The 19,988-nt window shown below is 53.3% G+C and overlaps 1 protein-coding gene across 2 annotated transcripts; it reads left to right on the top strand.

Moving 5' to 3' along the window:
* Positions 1 to 983: 983 nt before the first annotated feature.
* Positions 984 to 19,389, top strand: LOC120950862 (dynein beta chain, ciliary-like). 2 transcript variants are annotated; one of them, XM_040369232.2, is made up of 15 exons: positions 984 to 1,784; positions 2,803 to 2,973; positions 3,084 to 3,172; positions 3,339 to 3,675; positions 3,764 to 4,029; positions 4,116 to 6,103; positions 6,175 to 7,433; positions 7,599 to 7,628; positions 7,878 to 9,260; positions 9,382 to 9,648; positions 10,442 to 10,774; positions 10,862 to 13,699; positions 14,529 to 15,925; positions 16,015 to 18,966; positions 19,060 to 19,389. In XM_040369232.2, the coding sequence occupies exons 1-15, from the start codon at positions 1,275 to 1,277 to the stop codon at positions 19,157 to 19,159; spliced, it is 13,920 nt and encodes a 4,639-aa protein (XP_040225166.2). In that variant the 5' UTR covers positions 984 to 1,274; the 3' UTR covers positions 19,160 to 19,389. The 2 variants fall into 2 exon arrangements, with proteins under 2 accessions (XP_040225166.2, XP_040225167.2); XM_040369233.2 differs by lacking the exon at positions 7,599 to 7,628.
* Positions 19,390 to 19,988: the final 599 nt, after the last annotated feature.

The following is a 19,988-nucleotide window of genomic DNA, read 5'->3' as shown; positions in this document are numbered from 1 at the left end:
ATTTAATCACCACCCTTTTGCCGTGCCAGCCCGCCACTCCCGTTGCGTCCGACTGGCAGCATTGTGGTGTGGTTTATGGTGATTTTGTGTTTTTTCGCAATCATTCGCTCATTTTCCGCATAATGTGTGCGGTGGGGGGATTTTTTGTTTCGCAAAACAAATGCGTTCAATGTGGCGTTGGGTCTGAAGTCCTTCACCTTCGCTGGAAAGGCAAGCAAAGCGAGAGCAATAGTTCGAATCGTACGATGTGTGTTGACTCGTAAATTCGAGTACATTTTATGCACAGTTTCATTTGTAAAGGAAAATGAAAGAAACCTTCCAAAAAAACCAGGCGGCTCCATCATAGGCCAGATGGAGTACAAAAATGGACGCATAGAATGCTGTCTTGCACCAGATTGGAGAGAAATAGTGTGAGAGTAAAACCATACTATTGATATAATAACACACCAATACGAAACCACAATGCTGTTGCTAAAACTCAAAGGAAGAATTATGCAAAGATTTAACACAATTTTCCCTCACACGCAAGCACGCATTACATTTCTCCACATGCTGTCAATAAGGGGCTCACAGCCAATGACAGCCCTTACCACGACGAAAGGCACCACTCTATGTGCCGGCCACCCGAACAAATGATGTACACAGAAGTAAATTACTTGCCAAGGCGCGAAACGAATCGCTTCAGAAACTGCCGCTCGACTCCCAGACTGGCATTATACACGGAACAGGCGTCTGCACAATGGGCTAAGCGTGTTGCAAGAGCCTTCCGTCCTTTCCACTTACACAGTAATGAACAAACCTGTCTTTAATGGATCGGATTATTTGTAGTAGAACCGAAAAAAGGCAAAAAAACAGGAAAACCCTTTATTGGAATTCAAAGAAACGTACGGCAGTATCGTACTGCACCAATCGTAATTTCCCCCCATTTGCGTGTTTTTGTGTACCGTGTATGTGTGTGTGTGTGTGCCTCTAACATACCTTCAGCAGATTTTTCGCTGATTGAAGTCTTCCTCTCCGCAGTCCCACTAAAACCCCGGTGGCAAGGAAGTCGTAAGCAGACAAGCGAAACAACACACATACACACACACACACTCAGCACACACGTACCTGGTACAGTTCGGAAACACTTCCTGTGGAAACCAAACAATCAACCAGCAACGCTTCCCCGTATCCAAGGCAGTGCGCGCGTAGTAAGCCTTGGTGAAGTTGTGCACGAGCTACTCCACTACTGCACGGTGCAAAGCAGCGGGCTGTTCGATTTAAACTCGAAATTAATGCTCAATACCGTCCGCCCATTGCACGTTTGCACCTCGCCGGGAGCGGACGCACACGTTCCGGTGCTAAGTGTGTTCTGGTGTTGGATTGTCTCCGAGCGCAGCAGTCAGTGTCAGTCCAGTGTCCAGCGTGGAGATCCAGCGTACCCAGTGTGTGTGTGTGAGTGTTCTGTCGGGACGACCCTTGCTGCCGGTGCTGCTGCGATGGCGGAGGAGAAGAAGAAAAAGGAAGAGAAAGAGGAAGACCCGTGCTCGGCGTTCGTCGGCCGGTACGTGCTGAAGACGATGCGCCTGAAGGACGAAAAGTGGCAGAAGCTGATCGGCAACGAGGAGCTGCGCACGATCGTGATGGACTGGGTGCTGCAGCCCGCCGTGATGAAGCTGTTCGTAACGCTCAACAATGCTGGGGCGCTCGTACCGAGCTACCATTTCACGTCCACCGCCAAGGGCAAGATATGTTACTTCGTCAAGATCTCGGAGATGGCTGTGGAGATTGGGAAAATTCGTGAGGTAGGTTTGTGGGTTCTTGCTGGAGAGGATGAGGGGTAGGTGGGGGGGGAGGGGCTAAGTGTGGAAGAGAAAGTGAGGCCTGAAATGGACGGCTCGGTGTTGTTTTTGCATTAATGGCCGTAACGGACCGGGTAGGACTATCGCGTCGTCGCCATCGCCCCGTTACCATTGGGAACGACCATGGCTACTGGGCCCTTGGAGTTGTTTATGCGTTTGATTGTGAAACACCCACTCACACATACACACATTCGTATTGATGCTTTAGAAGGTTAGGGAATTGTAGGTGTTTTCTAAAATTGGTACACTGTACCGCCAAAATCAAGGTTTTGGTAAATAAAAAACTCAAGCCAACAACGCCCCTAGTTACTCGGCCCCTTGTTCGATGCGTACGCATTACCTGTCTGGCCTTGTCTTTGATTGCAGGTTTAAAAATTACCCAATCTTTTTGATATGATAATTCAAAGCGCACGTTTTACAAATCTCCCCCTCAAAGAAACGTCCACTTGCTGGCAAAAACCGTGCTTTAAATGCGTTGCTTGTTTTCCCGCGAACGACGAGCAGGGTTTGCTTGCGTGGCAAATGCCATTTACTTCACACTTTGTCGTGACCAAGGTTTTAGCTGCAAGCCACGGTAATGGCCCCACAATGGCTCGGAATGGCTCGACGACTTGCCCGCAGCAGTGAGGTGCAATAAAATTTCTTAATTTACGAACAATTACGACGTGTGTAATCTTGTGTTGCGATTTCGGTTTGCGGTATATTTCAGCAACGCATGCAACACACGTGTTTTGCTGGTTCGGTAACGGCATGTACAACAGCTTGTTTGAGCAGCTTAACCTTGTTGTGGGACAAAAGTGTCGGGGCATTTACAAAGGTGGAACAAGCTGCAGAAATACTACCAAAAATAGAGTATTATCCCTCTTTGTTTTGATGCTTTCTAGTCAATTAGTGTCTCCTTCTTGTCCATAAGTATCGATTGGAAATATTAAATTTCTTTCCTCAACCTCACTCCGCGCAGCAAATCATATACGGCGATCTAACACCGAACCCTATCGACGATCTATCGATTCTGGTGGATGAAATCTTCTACCCCATGATTAACAACCCACAAAACCAGGAAGGATGGCCTACCGCAATCGTCAAGGACATCGATAATCACGTCCAGGAGCTGCGGAATATTATTTCCGAGGTATGTAGGCGGTTGCTCGCCAACGCAAACAGTACAGAAAATAGCAACAAACAATTATGACTAACACACACACACACACACACGTTCCGTTCCCGCTACCCGCAATGAAGGTGAAAGGTAACATCATAAATCAAACGCTTCTGCCGATGCCTATTTCTATCGACAACATTATGCAGGTCGGGGAGGAAGTTCTGCAAGGGTAAGTTACAACCGTCCCAGGCGGCGCAAGCGAAATAAAACTTTTTCCCGCACTTTCCCGACACACGATTCATATTCACGTACACCATTCGTGTGCTCGCTTTTGTTCGTTCGATCGGTACCGCCGGTAATTTGCAATGGCCTCCACCCACCCGCCACCGCAACAGCAACATCGATGCATGCAGTCTGAAAATGAAAAACTCCCTCGAGGGCATTATAATTAAGTGGGCCTGCCAGATTAATGACGTACTGAAGGAGGACTCGTCGCAGGCGTTCAAGGACGGGCGGCACCCGACGCCGGTCGAGGAGATCAGCTTCTGGGAATCGCGGCAAAAGAATCTACGCAACATCTACGCCCAGCTAACCGAGCCGAAAGCGCGACAAATTGGCGTTATACTCGAGGGTATCGATTCGGTCTACTCGTCCTCGTTCAAGAAGACGTTCAAGCACGTCGTACAGGCGGTACACGAGGCGGACGACATTTCGCTCTACTTGAAGCCGCTGGTAGGACACACAACCCATTTGCTGTGTAATCACCTTTATTTTATCATTTTACTCCCCTTTTTTGTGTGTGTGTTTCTCCGTTTTTCAGCGTAAAACATTCGAAACATTCGAGAGTACCGATTTCACCGATTCAGCGGATATGATTTCCCCGATGCTTCATCTCGTGTGCCTGGTGTGGGCCAACTCGTGCTACTACGGCATCAACTCGCGGTTAGTGATTCTGTTCAAAATGATAAGCAACATGATGATAGCGGAGGCGAGCAAATCCCTCGATCCGGGCTCGCTGTTCCAGGGCGAGGTCGATGAGTCATTGATCAAAATTAGCCAAATCATTGATTCGCTGGAATTCTACAAGTAAGTGCCGGTAGCGGTTTGCGCTTTGCCGTACCGAAGAAACCCATCTATTATTGTACTGCCTTCCGTTCCTCCCACACACACAGATCCGAGTTTCATGACTTTCGCTCACGGTTGAGCGAGTTCGAGAAACCCAACACCCAACCCATTAACTGGACGTTTCGCGCGCGGGACATTTTCGACCGGCTCGACATCTACATCGTGCGGTTGAACGAAATTAAGGATATTTTCCACACGGCGGCCGAGTTTAAGAAGCTCGAAAAGGTGGAAATCGGCGGGCTGCGGGGTCGAGCGATCAGCCGCAAGATACAGGAGATCTACGACGACTACAACAAGCTCTACCAGCGCTGGGGATCGATCCAGTACGATCCGCTCGATCCCGACCCAAAGCTGCTGGGGTTCGCCAAGGACCGGCAGCGCTACATCGAGAAGGCAAGCGTGCTGGAGCGCCGGCTGGCCGCTCAGTTCGTGCTTGCCTTTGAGGAGTGCTTCAACGTGGAGCAGCTGATGAAGCTGGTGCAGGTGCTGGGCAGTCTGCTGAACCGGCCCCTCATACAGCCGGACGTGTCCACCAAGATCGAAAGCATTGTGGCGCTGTTCGATGCCGATCTGAACGCGATGCGGCTCATTTACGAAACCGGCTGCGAGGAGTACCGGCAAAAGGGCTTAAAGGGAATTCCCATCGATGATGGATTCCCGCCCGTCGCTGGAGCAATTGCCTGGGTGCACAAGCTGCAGGATCGCATCAAAAAGCCGCTCACGGAGCTGGCGATGATCGATCTACCAATATTCGGCAACGAACTGGGTCAACGGGTGCTGCAGAAAGCGGACCGGTTGAAGGAACAGCTGGAGGACTTTGAGCAGCAACTGTTCTCCGCCTGGGTGGCGGATGTCACCAAGCATATCAACAATTTCATGAGCAAACCACTGCTCAGCCGTACCGATCCCCGGCTGCTGGAGATGAACTTCAACCAGGTACTGCAAACCATCATGGCCGAGGTCCGCTACCTGCGGTGCATGAAAGCGGTCAACATACCGGAGAAGGCCCAGCAGTACTACGCAACGGGGGAAGCGCTCTGGGCGGCTCGGATGAAGCTGTCGCGCATTGTGGAGTGGTACAACGAAATATGCAAAACCTGCGCTCCGTGCGAGTTCGAGCTGATCCAGAAGGAGATCGATGAGATCGATGACATCCTCGGGGATGCGTGCTCGGGTCGGATCGATTGGAATAACTTCAGCCAAAGCTTCATCGACGGGCTGTACGACAAGCTGTACAACCTGTACTCCCGGGTGCTGAAGGCGAAGGCAAACATCAAGAAGGTACAGAACAGCATCCGCAGCTGGGGCAAGATACCGCTCTACGAACGGTTGAATGGAGATAACGCCTCGCTTATCAACATTGAAAACCGCTCGCTGATCGTGCAGCGGCGTCTAGAGGCGTGCCTGGAAACGAAGAAGCTTATCGAGAAGGTGATGGATGAAAACTTCAAGCTGTATTTCGACTATCTTGTCGCTTTGTCGGAAGAGAAGCTATCATCTACCACCAGCGCTACGGGATCGCAGCGTAGGAGCAGCATGGCGATGCCGGTAGGTGCTGCTGCGGAGGAACAAGAGGAACAACGACCACCTAGTGTAGTCCTCGATGCTCCAGAAGCGGAGGAAGAACCATCGGGAGCTGATACGCTGGACGATGTGCCGTCCCTCGACCAGTCGGAGCTCGGAAAGAATCTCTCCCAGCTGGAACTGTTCCGTCCGTACGAAGAGTATGTAGATTCAATACTGTCGAAAGAAATTATGGAAGCAGTACACGTGAGCGTGAAGTACATCAAGTTTGAAATGGAAAACCGCCTCGGGCACAACACTCCAATCTTCGAGATCAAGTACGAGCTGCATCCGCCAGATACGCGCTTCTGTCCTTCGCTGGATCCGTACGATCCGGACGGGTTCTTTGCTTTGGTTGAAAGCATGATCACTGACATCTACTGCATGTCGGACATGATACCGAGAGTTGCCCAACCGGCCGAGAGTGAGCGTACCGACGAGGAAGGGAATGTATATCCGGAAACGTATGTGTGTGAGTATTCTGTTTGATCGTGGGTTTGATTCCCTTGACCTCTTCAAGTGTGCTATCCGTTCTATTTGCAGCTCACTTAAGCAACAACGACGCTATCGAGCGTATGAAGCACTCGATCATGCTGATGGTGATTCAATCTACCCGCGATGCCGAAAAGTACGTTAAACAGTTCGACAACTACAACTATCTCTGGCTGGACGATAAGCACAGTGTGCTGGCACAGTTTCTCAAGTACGGACGGCCGCTCACGCAGGATGAGATGGAAATGTTGCTCTCCACCGAAACGCCCCTCAAGGAGGTCGCCCCAACGCTGGAACAGTTCAAGGCCCAGATCGACAGCTACATCGATCTGTTTGACGAGGTGTACCAGACGGAGGTGTCGCACGTGTTCGACACGTGGCTGTTGGTCGACTTTCGGCATTTCAAGCACAAGCTGCTGCACGAAATAGGCAAGTGGTCCAACATCTACAAGCAAACGCTGATCGATCGCGTGGTTATCAGCTTGCAGGAGCTGGAAGAGTTTAGCATCGAGTGCGACGAGGTGCTGGGGCTCGAAGCCGCCGAGGAGGACTTCCCCACGCTGCTCAAGATACTGTCCGTGCTGAACAAAATCAAGGAGCGGGAAACGGCCACGGACAACATGTTCGAGCCGCTGAAGGCGACCGTCGATTTGCTGAAAACCTACAACGTAGAGTTCAACGAGACGGTCTACAAGCAGTTTACCGAGCTGCCCGAGCGTTGGCTGCACATGAAGAAGACGGCCCAGAAGGTGCGGGAAAAGATTGCCCCGGCGCAAGCGTACCAGGTGGATCTCATTCGCAAGCGCATCAGCCTGTTCGACATCCGCATGAAGCTGTACCGGGATGGGTTCAAGAAGCTGCCCTGCTTCAAGGTCCCCTGCAAGAACGTGTACGACATTTGCGATCAGGTGAACCTGGAGCTGAACATCATGGAGACGCAGCTGAAGAATCTCAGCGACTCGGCGAGCCTGTTCGAGCTGAGCCCGCCGGACGATACGAAGCTGCGGCTGTGCCGGAAGGAGGTGAAGATGTTGAAGCAAATCTGGGACTTTGTCTACACGGTTGAATCGTGCGTGAACGATTGGAAGAAAACATCCTGGAAGAAGATTGACGTTGAGGCGATGGACGTCGAGTGCAAGAACTATGGCAAGCAGATTCGCCAGCTGGACAAGGACATGCGTAACTGGGCACCGTATCTGCATCTGGAGGCGATCCTGAAGAATCTCATGACATCGCTGCGTGCCATTACGGAGTTGCAGAATCCGGCCATCCGCGAGCGTCATTGGTTTGAGCTGATGCAAGCTACCAAGGTATGTAACTGGATACGAGCTTCAGTTGATTGTGTCTCCCTTTAGCTGAAGAATTTGGCTGGTTCATGTTGTTTGTGTCGTTACAAATCTTGATTCATTTTTTTATTCAATGCTTCAACCACTTCAACAACATCGACATAAACGACAACGCGGGATACTGTTCAGCTGATACAAACATATGGGAAAGAAATGCTGGTTTGTGATGGTTTTTCATGAGTGTGATGATTGGTCGTGTTTTATGTCTACACTTTCTATTAATCTTTGTTTTCCTTCAAGCGTACTGTAAATCTCTAACCGCACTAAAGTGTTGTACATTATTTGAGGTTACTTTAGTTTTCTTATTCATTTATGGCACAATTTCTTTTTCCAAGCATAATGAAATCTCATCGCTTTTCGTTGCCAAAAGCGTCCATTTCTAATCACGATTCCTCTAACACGCCCTAGGTACGCTTCCAAATGGTAGACTCAACCACACTGGCCGACCTGCTCGAGCTGAATCTGCACAACTACGAGGAAGAGGTGAAAGGCATCGTGGACAAATCGGTCAAGGAGATGTCCATGGAGAAGATGCTCAAGGATCTGGAGGTCGCGTGGAAGGATCTGCAGTTCGAGTTCGATCCGCACGAGCGCACCCACCTGAAGCTGCTGAAAATCTCGGAAGAAGTCATGGAGATGCTGGAGGAAAACCAGGTGCAGCTGCAGAACCTGCTGTCCTCCAAGTATGTCGCCTACTTCCTCGAGCAGGTGTCCCGCTGGCAGCTGTCCCTCTCGAATGCCGACTGCGTCATCACGGCCTGGTTCGAGGTGCAGCGCAAGTGGATGTACCTGGAGAGCATCTTCATCGGGTCGGAGGACATCCGCAACCAGCTGCCCGAGGACTCGAAGCGCTTCGACAACATCGACAAAGAGTTCAAGCAGCTGCTGGCCGGCATCGTGGCCAATCCGAACATCGTCAAGGCGACCAACCGGCCCGGGCTGTACGAGAAGCTGGAGAGCCTGCTCGAGCAGCTCATACTGTGCGAGAAAGCCCTCAACGACTATCTGGAAACGAAGCGGCTCGCCTATCCACGCTTTTACTTCGTGTCGTCCGCCGATCTGCTCGACATCCTGTCGAACGGCAACCAGCCGGAGCTGGTGGCGAAGCATCTAACCAAGCTGTACGATTCCATCGCCAAGCTGCGGTTCGACAAGAGCTCCAACAAAACCGCCATCGGTATGGTGTCGAAGGAGAACGAGGAGTTTGTCCAGTTCAAGGACGAGTGTGACTGCGACGGAAAGGTGGAGATATGGCTGAACCGCATCACCGACTCGATGCGCATCACGCTGCGCGACCTGTTCGAGCGCTCCGTAACCGCGTACGAGGAGAAGCCGCGCGACTCGTGGATTTTCGACTGGCCCGCCCAACCGGCCCTGTGCGCGACCCAGATCTGGTGGACCACCGAGGTGAACGTGGCGTTTGCCAAGCTCGAGGAGGGCTACGAGAGCGCACTGAAGGACTACCAGAAGAAGCAGATCCTGCAGCTGAACGCGCTCATCGTGCTGCTCTGCGGCGAGCTTAGCCAGGGCGATCGGCAAAAGATTATGACCATCTGCACGATAGACGTGCATTCGCGCGACGTCGTGGCCAAAATGATACTGCAGAAGGTGGAGACGGGCCAGGCGTTCCAGTGGCAGAGCCAGCTGCGCCACCGGTGGGACGATAAGCTGGGCGACTGCTTCGCAAACATTTGCGATGCCCAGTTCCGGTACGATTACGAGTATCTGGGCAACACGCCCCGGTTGGTAATTACGCCGCTAACGGATCGGTGCTACATCACCCTCACGCAGGTAGGTACCAAAAAACCACAAAATCAGCGCCTTCATCTCGTGTTTACTACACTTTGGGAACAAACCTTCACCCCCCCCCCCCCCTCCCCCTGATTCGTGTTCTGTTTTCTCCCCACACTAGTCGCTGCATTTAATCATGGGCGGTGCACCGGCCGGACCGGCCGGCACGGGCAAAACCGAAACGACCAAGGATCTCGGCCGAGCGCTTGGCATCATGGTGTACGTGTTTAACTGTTCCGAGCAGATGGACTACAAATCGTGCGGCAACATCTACAAGGGCTTATCGCAAACCGGCGCCTGGGGATGCTTCGACGAGTTCAACCGCATCTCCGTCGAGGTGCTGTCCGTCGTGGCGGTGCAGGTCAAATCGATACAGGATGCGATCAAGGTAAGCGACACGACACCCAACCCGCCGACGGACGCAATCGGTTGTACAAAATCTCTCCGTACCCACACACACACACACACACACAAACAAACACAAACACTTTTGGTACCTTTACTCGCCCTGTAACTGGAAAATCCCTCCGTTTCTTTCTCTACTTGGTGGTTGAATAATGTGTTGTGTGTTTCTCTGTACATGTGTTGCGTGTGTATGTATATGTGTATCGCGTGGTAATGGTGTGTGTGTATAGGGAGGGAAAAAGTATGCAACCCTTAGCGATAGCAAGGTAAATTTGGAAATCGATTCTATCGTTGGATGTTTTACGTTCAAGCGGCACCCTCGTCCCGGTCCTTCCCCGGTCTTTTGCGGGAATTTGGAAATTGTGGCAATGTTTTTGTGGTTTTTCGATTTGTGCATGTATGCAGCTGGTAGTTTTATTGCTTCATCTTGTTTTTCACTGTAATGCAACGAAAACGGTAAAGTAGCTGTAGGGTTTTTTGTGCACCAATCGAAAGGGTTTTTAATTAATGTTTAATTTCGGCTTGTACTTTGGAGTCGTTTGAAGTAGTTTGAGATAATTTAAACATTTCACTTTAACCATTCACCATCCTGCTCGTCGCTTGAATCATCGTAATTGAGCATACTGCATGTTTGCTTGAAGCACTCAATTTTACATCTGCATTTTAACATTCTCTTCCCACCGCCATTTGCGTCATCTGCCCACCGCAACCCATCATCCATTCATCCGGTTTTTGTACCGGCAACTGAAATAATTATCAAAATTCCCTACCAATAGGGCAAGAAAAGCATATTTAACTTTATGGGCGAAACCATCTCGCTCATTCCGACGGTGGGCATTTTCATCACCATGAACCCGGGCTACGCCGGGCGTACCGAGCTGCCAGAGAATCTGAAAGCGCTCTTCCGGCCGTGCGCGATGGTCGTGCCGGACTTTGAGCTGATCTGCGAAATCATGCTCGTGGCGGAAGGCTTCCAGGAGGCCCGGCTGCTGGCCCGCAAGTTCATCACGCTCTACACGCTGTGCAAGGAGCTGCTGTCCAAGCAGGACCACTACGATTGGGGACTGCGTGCGATCAAGTCGGTGCTGGTCGTGGCGGGATCGTTGAAGGTAAGTTTGTTCTAGCTCAACATTTCAGTTCCGACAATTCTGGCTTAACTATGACCCGTTTGTGTCCCTATCCCGTACACACCCTAGCGAAGCGATCGAGAGCGGCCCGAGGATCAGGTGCTGATGCGAGCGCTGCGTGACTTTAACATACCGAAAATCGTCACCGACGATGTGCCCGTGTTTATGGGACTGATAGGCGATCTGTTTCCCGCGCTCGATGTGCCGCGAAAGCGATCGCCCGACTTTGAGAAGCTGATACGCCGCTCGACGCAGGAGATGAAGCTGCAGCCGGAGGATAGCTTCATCCTCAAGGTGGTCCAGCTGGAGGAACTGTTCGCGGTGCGCCACTCGGTCTTCATCGTCGGCAATGCCGGCACGGGCAAGACGCAGGTCTGGAAGGCGCTGTTCAAGACGTACCAAAACCAGAAGCGCAAGCCACACTTTAACGACCTCAACCCGAAGGCGGTCACGAACGACGAGCTGTTCGGCATCATCAATCCGGCCACGCGCGAGTGGAAGGACGGGCTGTTTTCCGTGATCATGCGCGACCAGGCGAACATGCCCGGCACGGGACCGAAGTGGATCGTGCTGGACGGTGACATCGATCCGATGTGGATCGAAAGCTTGAACACGGTGATGGACGACAACAAGGTGCTGACGCTGGCGAGCAACGAGCGCATTGCGCTGACGAAGGAGATGCGCCTGCTGTTCGAAATCTCCAACCTGCGCACCGCGACCCCGGCAACGGTGTCCCGGGCCGGCATCCTGTACATCAACCCGCAGGATTTGGGCTGGAATCCGTTCGTCGCGTCGTGGATCGATTCGCGCGAAACGCAGGCCGAGAAGGGCATCCTGTCGGTGCTGTTCGACAAGTACATACCGCCGCTGATGGACGCGCACAAGCGGTTCAAAAAGATAACGCCCATCTCGGAGATTGCGATGATACAGATGACCTGCCATCTGCTGGACTGCCTGCTGACGCCGCAGAACCTGCCGCCCGAGTGTCCGAAGGAGTGGTACGAGATATACTACGTGTTTGCGGTGATCTGGGGCTTCGGGTCGTCGCTGTACCAGGACCAGCTGGTCGACTGGCGGACCGAGTTTCACAAGTGGTGGATCAACGAGTTTAAGGCGATCCGCTTCCCGCCCGGTGGCACCATCTTCAGCTACTACATCGATCCGGAAACGAAGAAGTTCAACCCCTGGACCGAGCTGGTACCGTCGTTCGAGCTCGACACGGACATTCCGCTGCAGTCGATGCTGGTGCCGACGACGGAGACGACGCGGCTGCGCTGGTTCATGGACATACTGATCGAGGACAAGCACCCGGTCATGCTGGTCGGTGGGGCGGGCTCGGGCAAGAGTGTGATCGTGGCGGACAAGCTGAGCAGCCTGTCGTACAAGTACGCCGTGACGAACGTGCCGTTCAACTTCTACACCACCTCGGAGATGCTGCAGCGCGTGCTGGAGAAGCCGCTGGAGAAGAAGGCGGGCCGCAACTACGGGCCGCCGGGCAACAAGACGATGGTGTACTTCGTGGACGACATGAACATGCCGGAGGTGGACACGTACGGCACGGTGCAGCCGCACACGCTCATCCGCCAGTTCATGGACTACCGGCACTGGTACGATCGGGCCAAGCTGTCGCTGAAGGACATCCACAACTGCCAGTTTGTGTCGTGCATGAACCCGACGGCCGGCTCGTTCACGATCGACCCGCGGCTGCAGCGCCACTTTTGCGTGTTTGCCGTCAGCTTCCCGAGCGGCGATCCGCTGTACCACATCTACTACTCGGTGCTGTCGCAGCATCTGTCCAACCCGCTGAACAAGTTCAACCTGGCGACGCAGAAAATCTGTGCCGCGCTGGTCACGTGCGCCCTCAACCTGCACACCAAGATGGGGCAGATGTTTCTGCCGACGGCGGTCAAGTTTCACTACGTGTTTAACATGCGCGACCTGGCCAACATCTTCCAGGGCATGCTGTTCGGGAACGGGGAGACGTGCGCCGAGCCGAACCAGCTGATCCGCCTGTGGGCGCACGAGGCGACGCGCGTCTACGGCGACAAGCTGGTGGAGGAGCGGGACATTGACAACTTCAACAAGCTGATCGTGGACGTGGTGAAGAAGTCGTTCGAGGAGATGGACGAGACGAAGGTCTTCTCTAAGCCCATCATCTACTCGCACTTTGCGGAGGGACTCACCGATCCGAAGTACATGCCGGTGGCGAGCTGGGAGACGCTGAACAAAACGCTGGAGGAGGCCCAGTCCAACTACAACGACATGATCGGGGCGATGAATCTGGTGCTGTTCGAGGACGCGATGAGCCACATCTGCCGGATCAGTCGCATTCTGGAGGGACCGCGTGGGAACGCGCTGCTCATCGGTGTCGGTGGCTCGGGCAAGCAGTCGCTGTCGCGGCTGGCCGCCTTCATATCGGGCCTGGAGGTGTTCCAGATCCAGCTGCGCAAGGGCTACAGCATCGCGGACCTGAAGGCGGACCTGGCGGTGCTGTACATGAAAGCGGGCGTGAAAAACGTCCCCTGCATGTTCCTGATGACGGACGCGCAGGTCGCCGAGGAGTCGTTCCTGGTGCTGATCAACGATCTGCTAGCGTCCGGCGAGATACCGGAGCTGTTCCCGGAGGACGAGATCGACAACAACATCATCAACGCGCTGCGCAACGAGGTGAAGCAGCTGGGCATGATGGACACGAAGGAGAACTGTTGGAAGTACTTCATCGAGAAGGTGAGGAAATCGTTGAAGCTGGTGCTGTGCTTCTCGCCTGTCGGCTCTACGCTACGTGTTCGGGCGCGCAAGTTCCCGGCGATTGTCAACTGTACGGCCATCAATTGGTTCCACGAGTGGCCCAAAAATGCGCTCGAGTCGGTGTCGACGAGGTTCCTGTCGGAAATCGAGGTTTTGCCGGTAAGTGTGCTGAAAATTCATGTTGTATTTCATTAATCAGTCGTAAAGAGTCATTCATATGAATCCTCAATGAGGTGTGGTTTGAATCTGGAGACTGGAGACTGGAGAATATCTAAAGATTCTTGCCTCTAAAGATTATTGATTCTTTGAAGATTCGTGAATCTTTGAAGATCAATTGATAATAAGCTATTGAGTCAGTCTTTAAGGAACCATACATCCCTAAGGCTTCATATAAATATTGAAATATGCATGAGTTTTATGTGATTAATGACTAAATTAGCGCATGATTCTTTACAGATTCATGAATCTCTGAAGATTTATAAGAATCTTCAAAGGTTCAAAAGTTTTCAAATAATCATAAATCTCCAAGGCTTCTTATGAATATTGAAATATTCCTGAATCTGAAGGGTTCATGAATCAATCACCGAAATATTATTCACAAAATCGTGAATTTTTGAAGATTATTATGATTGTTTACAGATTCATCAATCATTAGAGATTCATTAATGTTTGAATATTAATATGATGATCCATGAATCATTAGAGATACATAAATCTAACAAGTGAAAGAGAGAGAGACATGAATCCTTGAAGATTATTAAGATTTCTTACTGATTCATGAATCATTGGAGTTTCAAGAATCTCTAAAGATTCACAAGATTTTTTGTTGATTCATGAATCGTTAGAGATAATTGAATCTTTGAAGAATCTTGAATCTCAAAATATGATTCAGAGCCATTGAATCACTTTCATGAATCGCTTGGCAAATTCATGTGTATGTATCCCAATGACTCATCTCTTACACACGCGCCTTCCGTTTGTCTTGCAGCCCGAGCTGGTTGAACCGATCGCCGTGTTCATGTCGTACGTGCACGGTACCGTCAACGAAATGTCACAAACGTACCTGCAGAACGAGCGGCGCTACAACTACACCACACCGAAGTCGTTCCTCGAGCTGATCTCGCTCTACGCCAAGCTGTTGACGGACAAGACGCTCGAGCTGCACGATCGCATCCACCGGCTGGAGAGCGGCATCCTCAAGCTGGCCGAGTGTGCCAAGCAGGTGGACTCGCTGCAGCTCCAGCTGGCCGACCAGGAGATCGTGCTGAAGGTGAAGAACGAGGAGGCGGACAAGCTGATCAAGGTGGTCGGTGCGGAGAACGAGAAGGTGCAGAAGGAGAAGAACATTGCCGCCGAGGAGGAGCTTAAGGTGCGCATCATCGAGGAGGACGTCGGGGCGAAGGCGCGCGTCTGCGAGGAAGATCTGCGCAAGGCAGAGCCGGCCCTGCTCGCCGCCCAGGCGGCCCTCGACACGCTCGACAAGACGAACCTGACCGAGCTGAAATCGTTCGGCTCGCCGCCGGACGCGGTCGTCAATGTGTGCGCGGCCGTGCTGGTGCTGTTCTCGCCCAAGGGCAAAATCCCGAAGGACCGCAGCTGGAAGTCGTGCAAGATGATCATGAACAAGGTGGACGTGTTCCTGAACGATCTGCTGTACTACGACAAGGAGCACATCCATCCGGACGTGATCAAGGCGCTGCAGCTGTACCTGCGCGATCCCGAGTTCGACCCGGACAAGATACGGGCCAAGTCGATCGCGGCCGCCGGGCTGAGCGCCTGGGTCATCAACATACACCGGTTCTACGAGGTGTACCAGGTGGTGGAGCCGAAGCAGCGCGCCCTCAACGAGGCGCAGACCGAGCTGAAGGACGCGCAGGACAAGCTGATGGAGCTCGAGTCGAAGATTACCGAGCTGGAGGACAAGCTGGGCGTGATCGAGGCGGCGTTCAACAATGCGCTCGCGGAGAAGCAGAAGTGCCAGGACGAGGCGGACAAGACGGCGTTCACGATCGACCTGGCGCATCGTCTGGTGAACGGGCTGGCATCGGAGAATGTGCGCTGGCGGGAATCGATAGCCATGCTGAAGGGCCAGACGGTGACCCTGCCGGGCGATGTGCTATTGGTGGCCTGCTTTATCAGCTATGTCGGCTGCTTCACCAGACGATACCGCGTCGAGCTGCAGGAGCGGCTGTGGATACCGACGTTCCGCATGTCCCGCCCGATGATCCCGTTCACGGAGGGTGTCGATCCGCTCAGCCTGATCTGTGACGATGCGATGATCGCGTCGTGGAACAACGAGGGCCTGCCGTCGGATCGGATGTCGGCGGAGAACGCCACCATACTGACGTACTCGTCCCGCTGGCCGCTCATGATCGATCCGCAGCTGTAAGCTGATTCCCGCGAAGAATTGTGGTGCAGGATTGAAGCCTTCTTTTTACTTACATACTCTTGTTTTCTCTTCCTTCTCGCCACAGACAGGGCATCAAATGGATCAAGCAAAAGTATGGCGACGAGCTGACGGTGCTGCGGCTGACCGTGCGCGGCTACCTGGACGTGATCGAGCGGTGCGTGGTGAACGGGAAGATACTGCTGATCGAGAACATCGGCGAAACGGTCGACGCGGTGCTGGACCCGCTGCTCGGCCGGATGCTCGTCAAGAAGGGCCGCTGCCTGCGGATGGGCGAGAAGGAGATCGACTACAATCCCAGCTTCCAGCTCATCCTGCAGACGAAGCTGGCCAACCCGCACTACAAGCCGGAGATGCAGGCGCAGACGACGCTCATCAACTTCACCGTCACGCGCGACGGCCTCGAGGAGCAGCTGCTGGCCGAGGTGGTGAAGGCCGAGCGGCCCGATCTGGAGAAGCAAAAGGCGGACTTGACGACGGAGCAGAACCGCTTCAAGATCACGCTCAAGCTGCTGGAAGACGACCTCCTTAGTCGCCTCTCGTCGGCGGGTGAGAATGTGCTGGAGGACGCCTCGCTCGTGCTGAACCTGGAGAAGACAAAGAAAACGGCGGCCGAGGTCGAGATCAAGGTGCGGGAGAGCCGCAAAACCTCGGAAGCGATCGACGTCGCGTTCGAGAGCTACCGGTCGGCGGCCGAGCGTGCCTCCATACTGTACTTCATCCTGAACGATCTGCACAAGATCAACCCGATCTACCAGTTCTCGCTGAAAGCGTTCACGACCGTGTTTAAGGACGCGATCGCGAAGACGCCGCCCGCCGACAAGCTGAAGGAGCGCGTCGCCAACCTGATCGAGTCGATCACGTTCGCGGTGCACATGTACACGACGCGCGGCCTGTTCGAGAAGGACAAGCTGATCTTCATGGCGCAGATGGCGATCCAGATACTGCTGCACGCGAAGGAGATCGATCCGGGCGAGCTGGACTTCCTGCTGCGCTTCCCGTACACGCCGAACCTGACCTCGCCGTTCGACTTCCTGTCCAACAGTGGGTGGGGCGGCATCAAGGCGCTCGCCAACATGGACGAGTTCCGGGCGCTCGACAAGGACATCGAGGGGTCGGCCAAGCGGTGGCGCAAGCTGACCGAGTCGGAGTGCCCCGAGCGGGAGAAGATGCCGGGCGAGTGGAAGAACAAGAATGCGCTGCAGCGGCTGTGCATTATGCGGTGCCTGCGCCCGGACCGGATGACGTACGCGATCCGGTACTTTGTGGAGGAGAAGCTGGGCGCCCGGTACGTGGAGGCGCGGACGGTTGAGTTTGCCCGCTCGTTTGAGGAGTCGAGCGCGAGCACGCCGGTGTTCTTTATCCTTTCCGCCGGCGTCGACCCACTGAAGGATGTGGAGAAGCTGGGCAAGAAGATGCGGTTCGCGTCGGACTACGGCAACTTTTACAACGTGTCGCTCGGGCAGGGGCAGGAGGTGGTGGCCGAGGCGGCGATGGACGTCGCGTGCAAGGAGGGCCACTGGGTGGTGCTGCAAAACATTCACCTCGTCGCGAAGTGGCTGCCGACGCTGGAGAAAAAGATGGAAGCCACGCAGGAGGGCGCACACGCCAACTACCGGCTGTTCATTAGCGGCGAGCCGGCCCCGTCCGCCGAGTACCACATCATACCGCAGGGCATCCTCGAGTCGGCCATCAAGATCACGAACGAGCCGCCGACGGGGATGCTGGCGAACGTGCACAAAGCGCTGGACAACTTCAACCAGGAGACGCTGGAAATGTGCGGCAAAGAGGCCGAGTTCAAGGCGATTCTGTTCTCTCTGTGCTATTTCCACGCGGTGGTCGCGGAGCGGCGCAAGTTCGGCCCGCAGGGCTGGAACCGCTCGTACCCGTTCAACGTGGGCGACCTGACGATCAGCGTGTACGTGCTGTACAACTACCTGGAGGCGAACAACCGGGTGCCGTGGGAGGATCTGCGCTACCTGTTCGGCGAGATCATGTACGGCGGCCACATCACGGACGACTGGGACCGGCGGCTCTGTCGGACGTACCTGGAGGAGTTTATGCAGCCCGAGCTGGTCGACGGGGATCTGAACTTTGCCACCGGCTTTCCGGCCCCGCCCAACCTCGACTACGTCGGCTACCACAACTACATCGACGACAATCTGCCGTCCGAGTCGCCGCATCTGTACGGGCTGCATCCGAACGCGGAGATCGGCTTCCTCACCACGCTGTCCGAGCAGGCGTTCAAAACCATCTTCGAGCTGCAGCCGCGCGATTCGGGCGCCTCGAGCGGCAGCTCCATCAGCCGGGAGGACGTGGTGAAGAACATCATCGACGATTTTCTCGACAAGCTGCCGGAGGAGTTCAACATGCTGGAGCTGATGGCACGCGTCGAGGATCGGACGCCGTTCATCATCGTCGCGTTTCAGGAGTGCGAGCGCATGAACATACTGGTGCGGGAGGTGAAGCGGTCGCTGCGGGAGCTGCTGCTCGGGCTGAAGGGCGAGCTGACCATCACGACCGACATGGAGACGCTCGAGGGGGCGCTGTTCTTCGACCAGGTGCCGGACAACTGGACCAAGCGCGCGTACCCGTCGATGTGCGGGCTGCAGTCGTGGTTCGCCGACCTGCTGATTCGCATCAAGGAGCTGGAGGCGTGGTCGAACGACTTCAATCTGCCGTCCTCGGTGTGGCTGGCCGGGTTCTTCAATCCGCAGAGCTTCCTCACGGCCATCATGCAGCAGACGGCGCGCAAGAACGAGTGGCCGCTGGACAAGATGTGCCTCAGCTGCGACGTGACGAAGAAGTGGAAGGAGGACTTTAGTGCGCCGCCGCGCGAGGGCGCCTACGTGAACGGGCTGTTCATGGAGGGCGCCCGGTGGGACGTGAGCGTCGGCTCGATCGCGAACTCGCTCATGAAGGAGCTGTTCCCCCAGATGCCGGTCATCTACATCAAAGCCATCACGCAGGACAAGCAGGAGACGAAAAACATTTACGAGTGTCCGGTCTACAAAACGCGGTAAGTGTGAGGGGGTGGTTGAGGTGGGAAGCGAAAACGGCGAACCTCTTCAATAGCGACGATGACGACATGTGTGCTTTTTTTTGTTTGCAGAACCCGGGGCCCAACGTTTGTGTGGACGTTCAACTTGAAAACGAAGGAAAAGTCCGCCAAATGGACACTCGGCGGTGTTTGTCTGCTGCTGCAGGTTTAAGCAAACATCCCGGACCCCAAATTGTGCAGTGCAAAATGGAGCGTATCGCACGTGTGTGGAAAAGTAAAGTAATTGAAATGGAATTTTTAGAATTGATGCTACGGGGCCCCCTATGCTTTAACGTTGGGTTGAAATAAAATGCAAATTTGGCATAGTTGATAAGATGATTGAATTGTGATCACTACATATACTTTAAACATTATTCGAAATAATAATTGTCACCCAAATGATTTTTCATTTTTCATCAAAATAAATGCAACGTTAAGCTCGTGCTGAAAAAGCGTCCAATTCAAATCGAAGCGGCAGTTGATGTAATGCAGATTGCATATCAGTCGGGTATGAAGTTTTAGAACAGCAAAATTATTAATTTTAGAGCGGATTGCATACAAAGCTTGCACACTCGACAGAAAGATGTCGCACACATAGTTCTCAGTTTCATATGCTGATGACGCTGCACACTTTTGAGAGGTGATGCGGGTTGCATACAACTTGCACAGTGCACGACACAAGCATTGCATACTCTGTAGGCGGATAACCATTCTGCATCATTGCATACCTTTTAGAGATCTTGTTCGCACATTGCATACTGTTTTTAGTACCGAGCAGTACTTACCGATTCAGATGTAGATGACGCTGATTAGATGTCATTTGCCTATATTTGGGAGTAAAGGTGTGATGCAAATTGCATACCATTTCGAAAAAAATAGTTTTTTTTTCAACTATTTTTGAGCTAACGGAAACCACGGCATTTAAGATTTTGCTCGCTTTTTACAAGGCAAGCTTATTTATCATCCACGTTTTAGTTTATTTTTGTGCCTGTATTGGGCCA

Source organism: Anopheles coluzzii, chromosome 2, assembly GCF_943734685.1.
Source record: "Anopheles coluzzii chromosome 2, AcolN3, whole genome shotgun sequence".
Classification (NCBI taxonomy): Eukaryota; Metazoa; Arthropoda; class Insecta; order Diptera; family Culicidae; genus Anopheles; species Anopheles coluzzii.
Note: the sequence above shows the minus strand (reverse complement) of the source record. Positions and strands in the feature narration are given on the sequence as shown.

Excerpts from the sequence above, each read along its gene's own strand:
- LOC120950862 (XM_040369232.2), top strand. The coding sequence starts at position 1,275 with ATGCTCAATACCGTCCGCCCATTGCACGTTTGCACCTCGCCGGGAGCG. Across the intron at positions 2,974-3,083 it reads TGCGGAATATTATTTCCGAG|GTGAAAGGTAACATCATAAA; the intron begins GTATGTAGGCGG and ends CCCGCAATGAAG. Across the intron at positions 4,030-4,115 it reads GATTCGCTGGAATTCTACAA|ATCCGAGTTTCATGACTTTC; the intron begins GTAAGTGCCGGT and ends CCACACACACAG.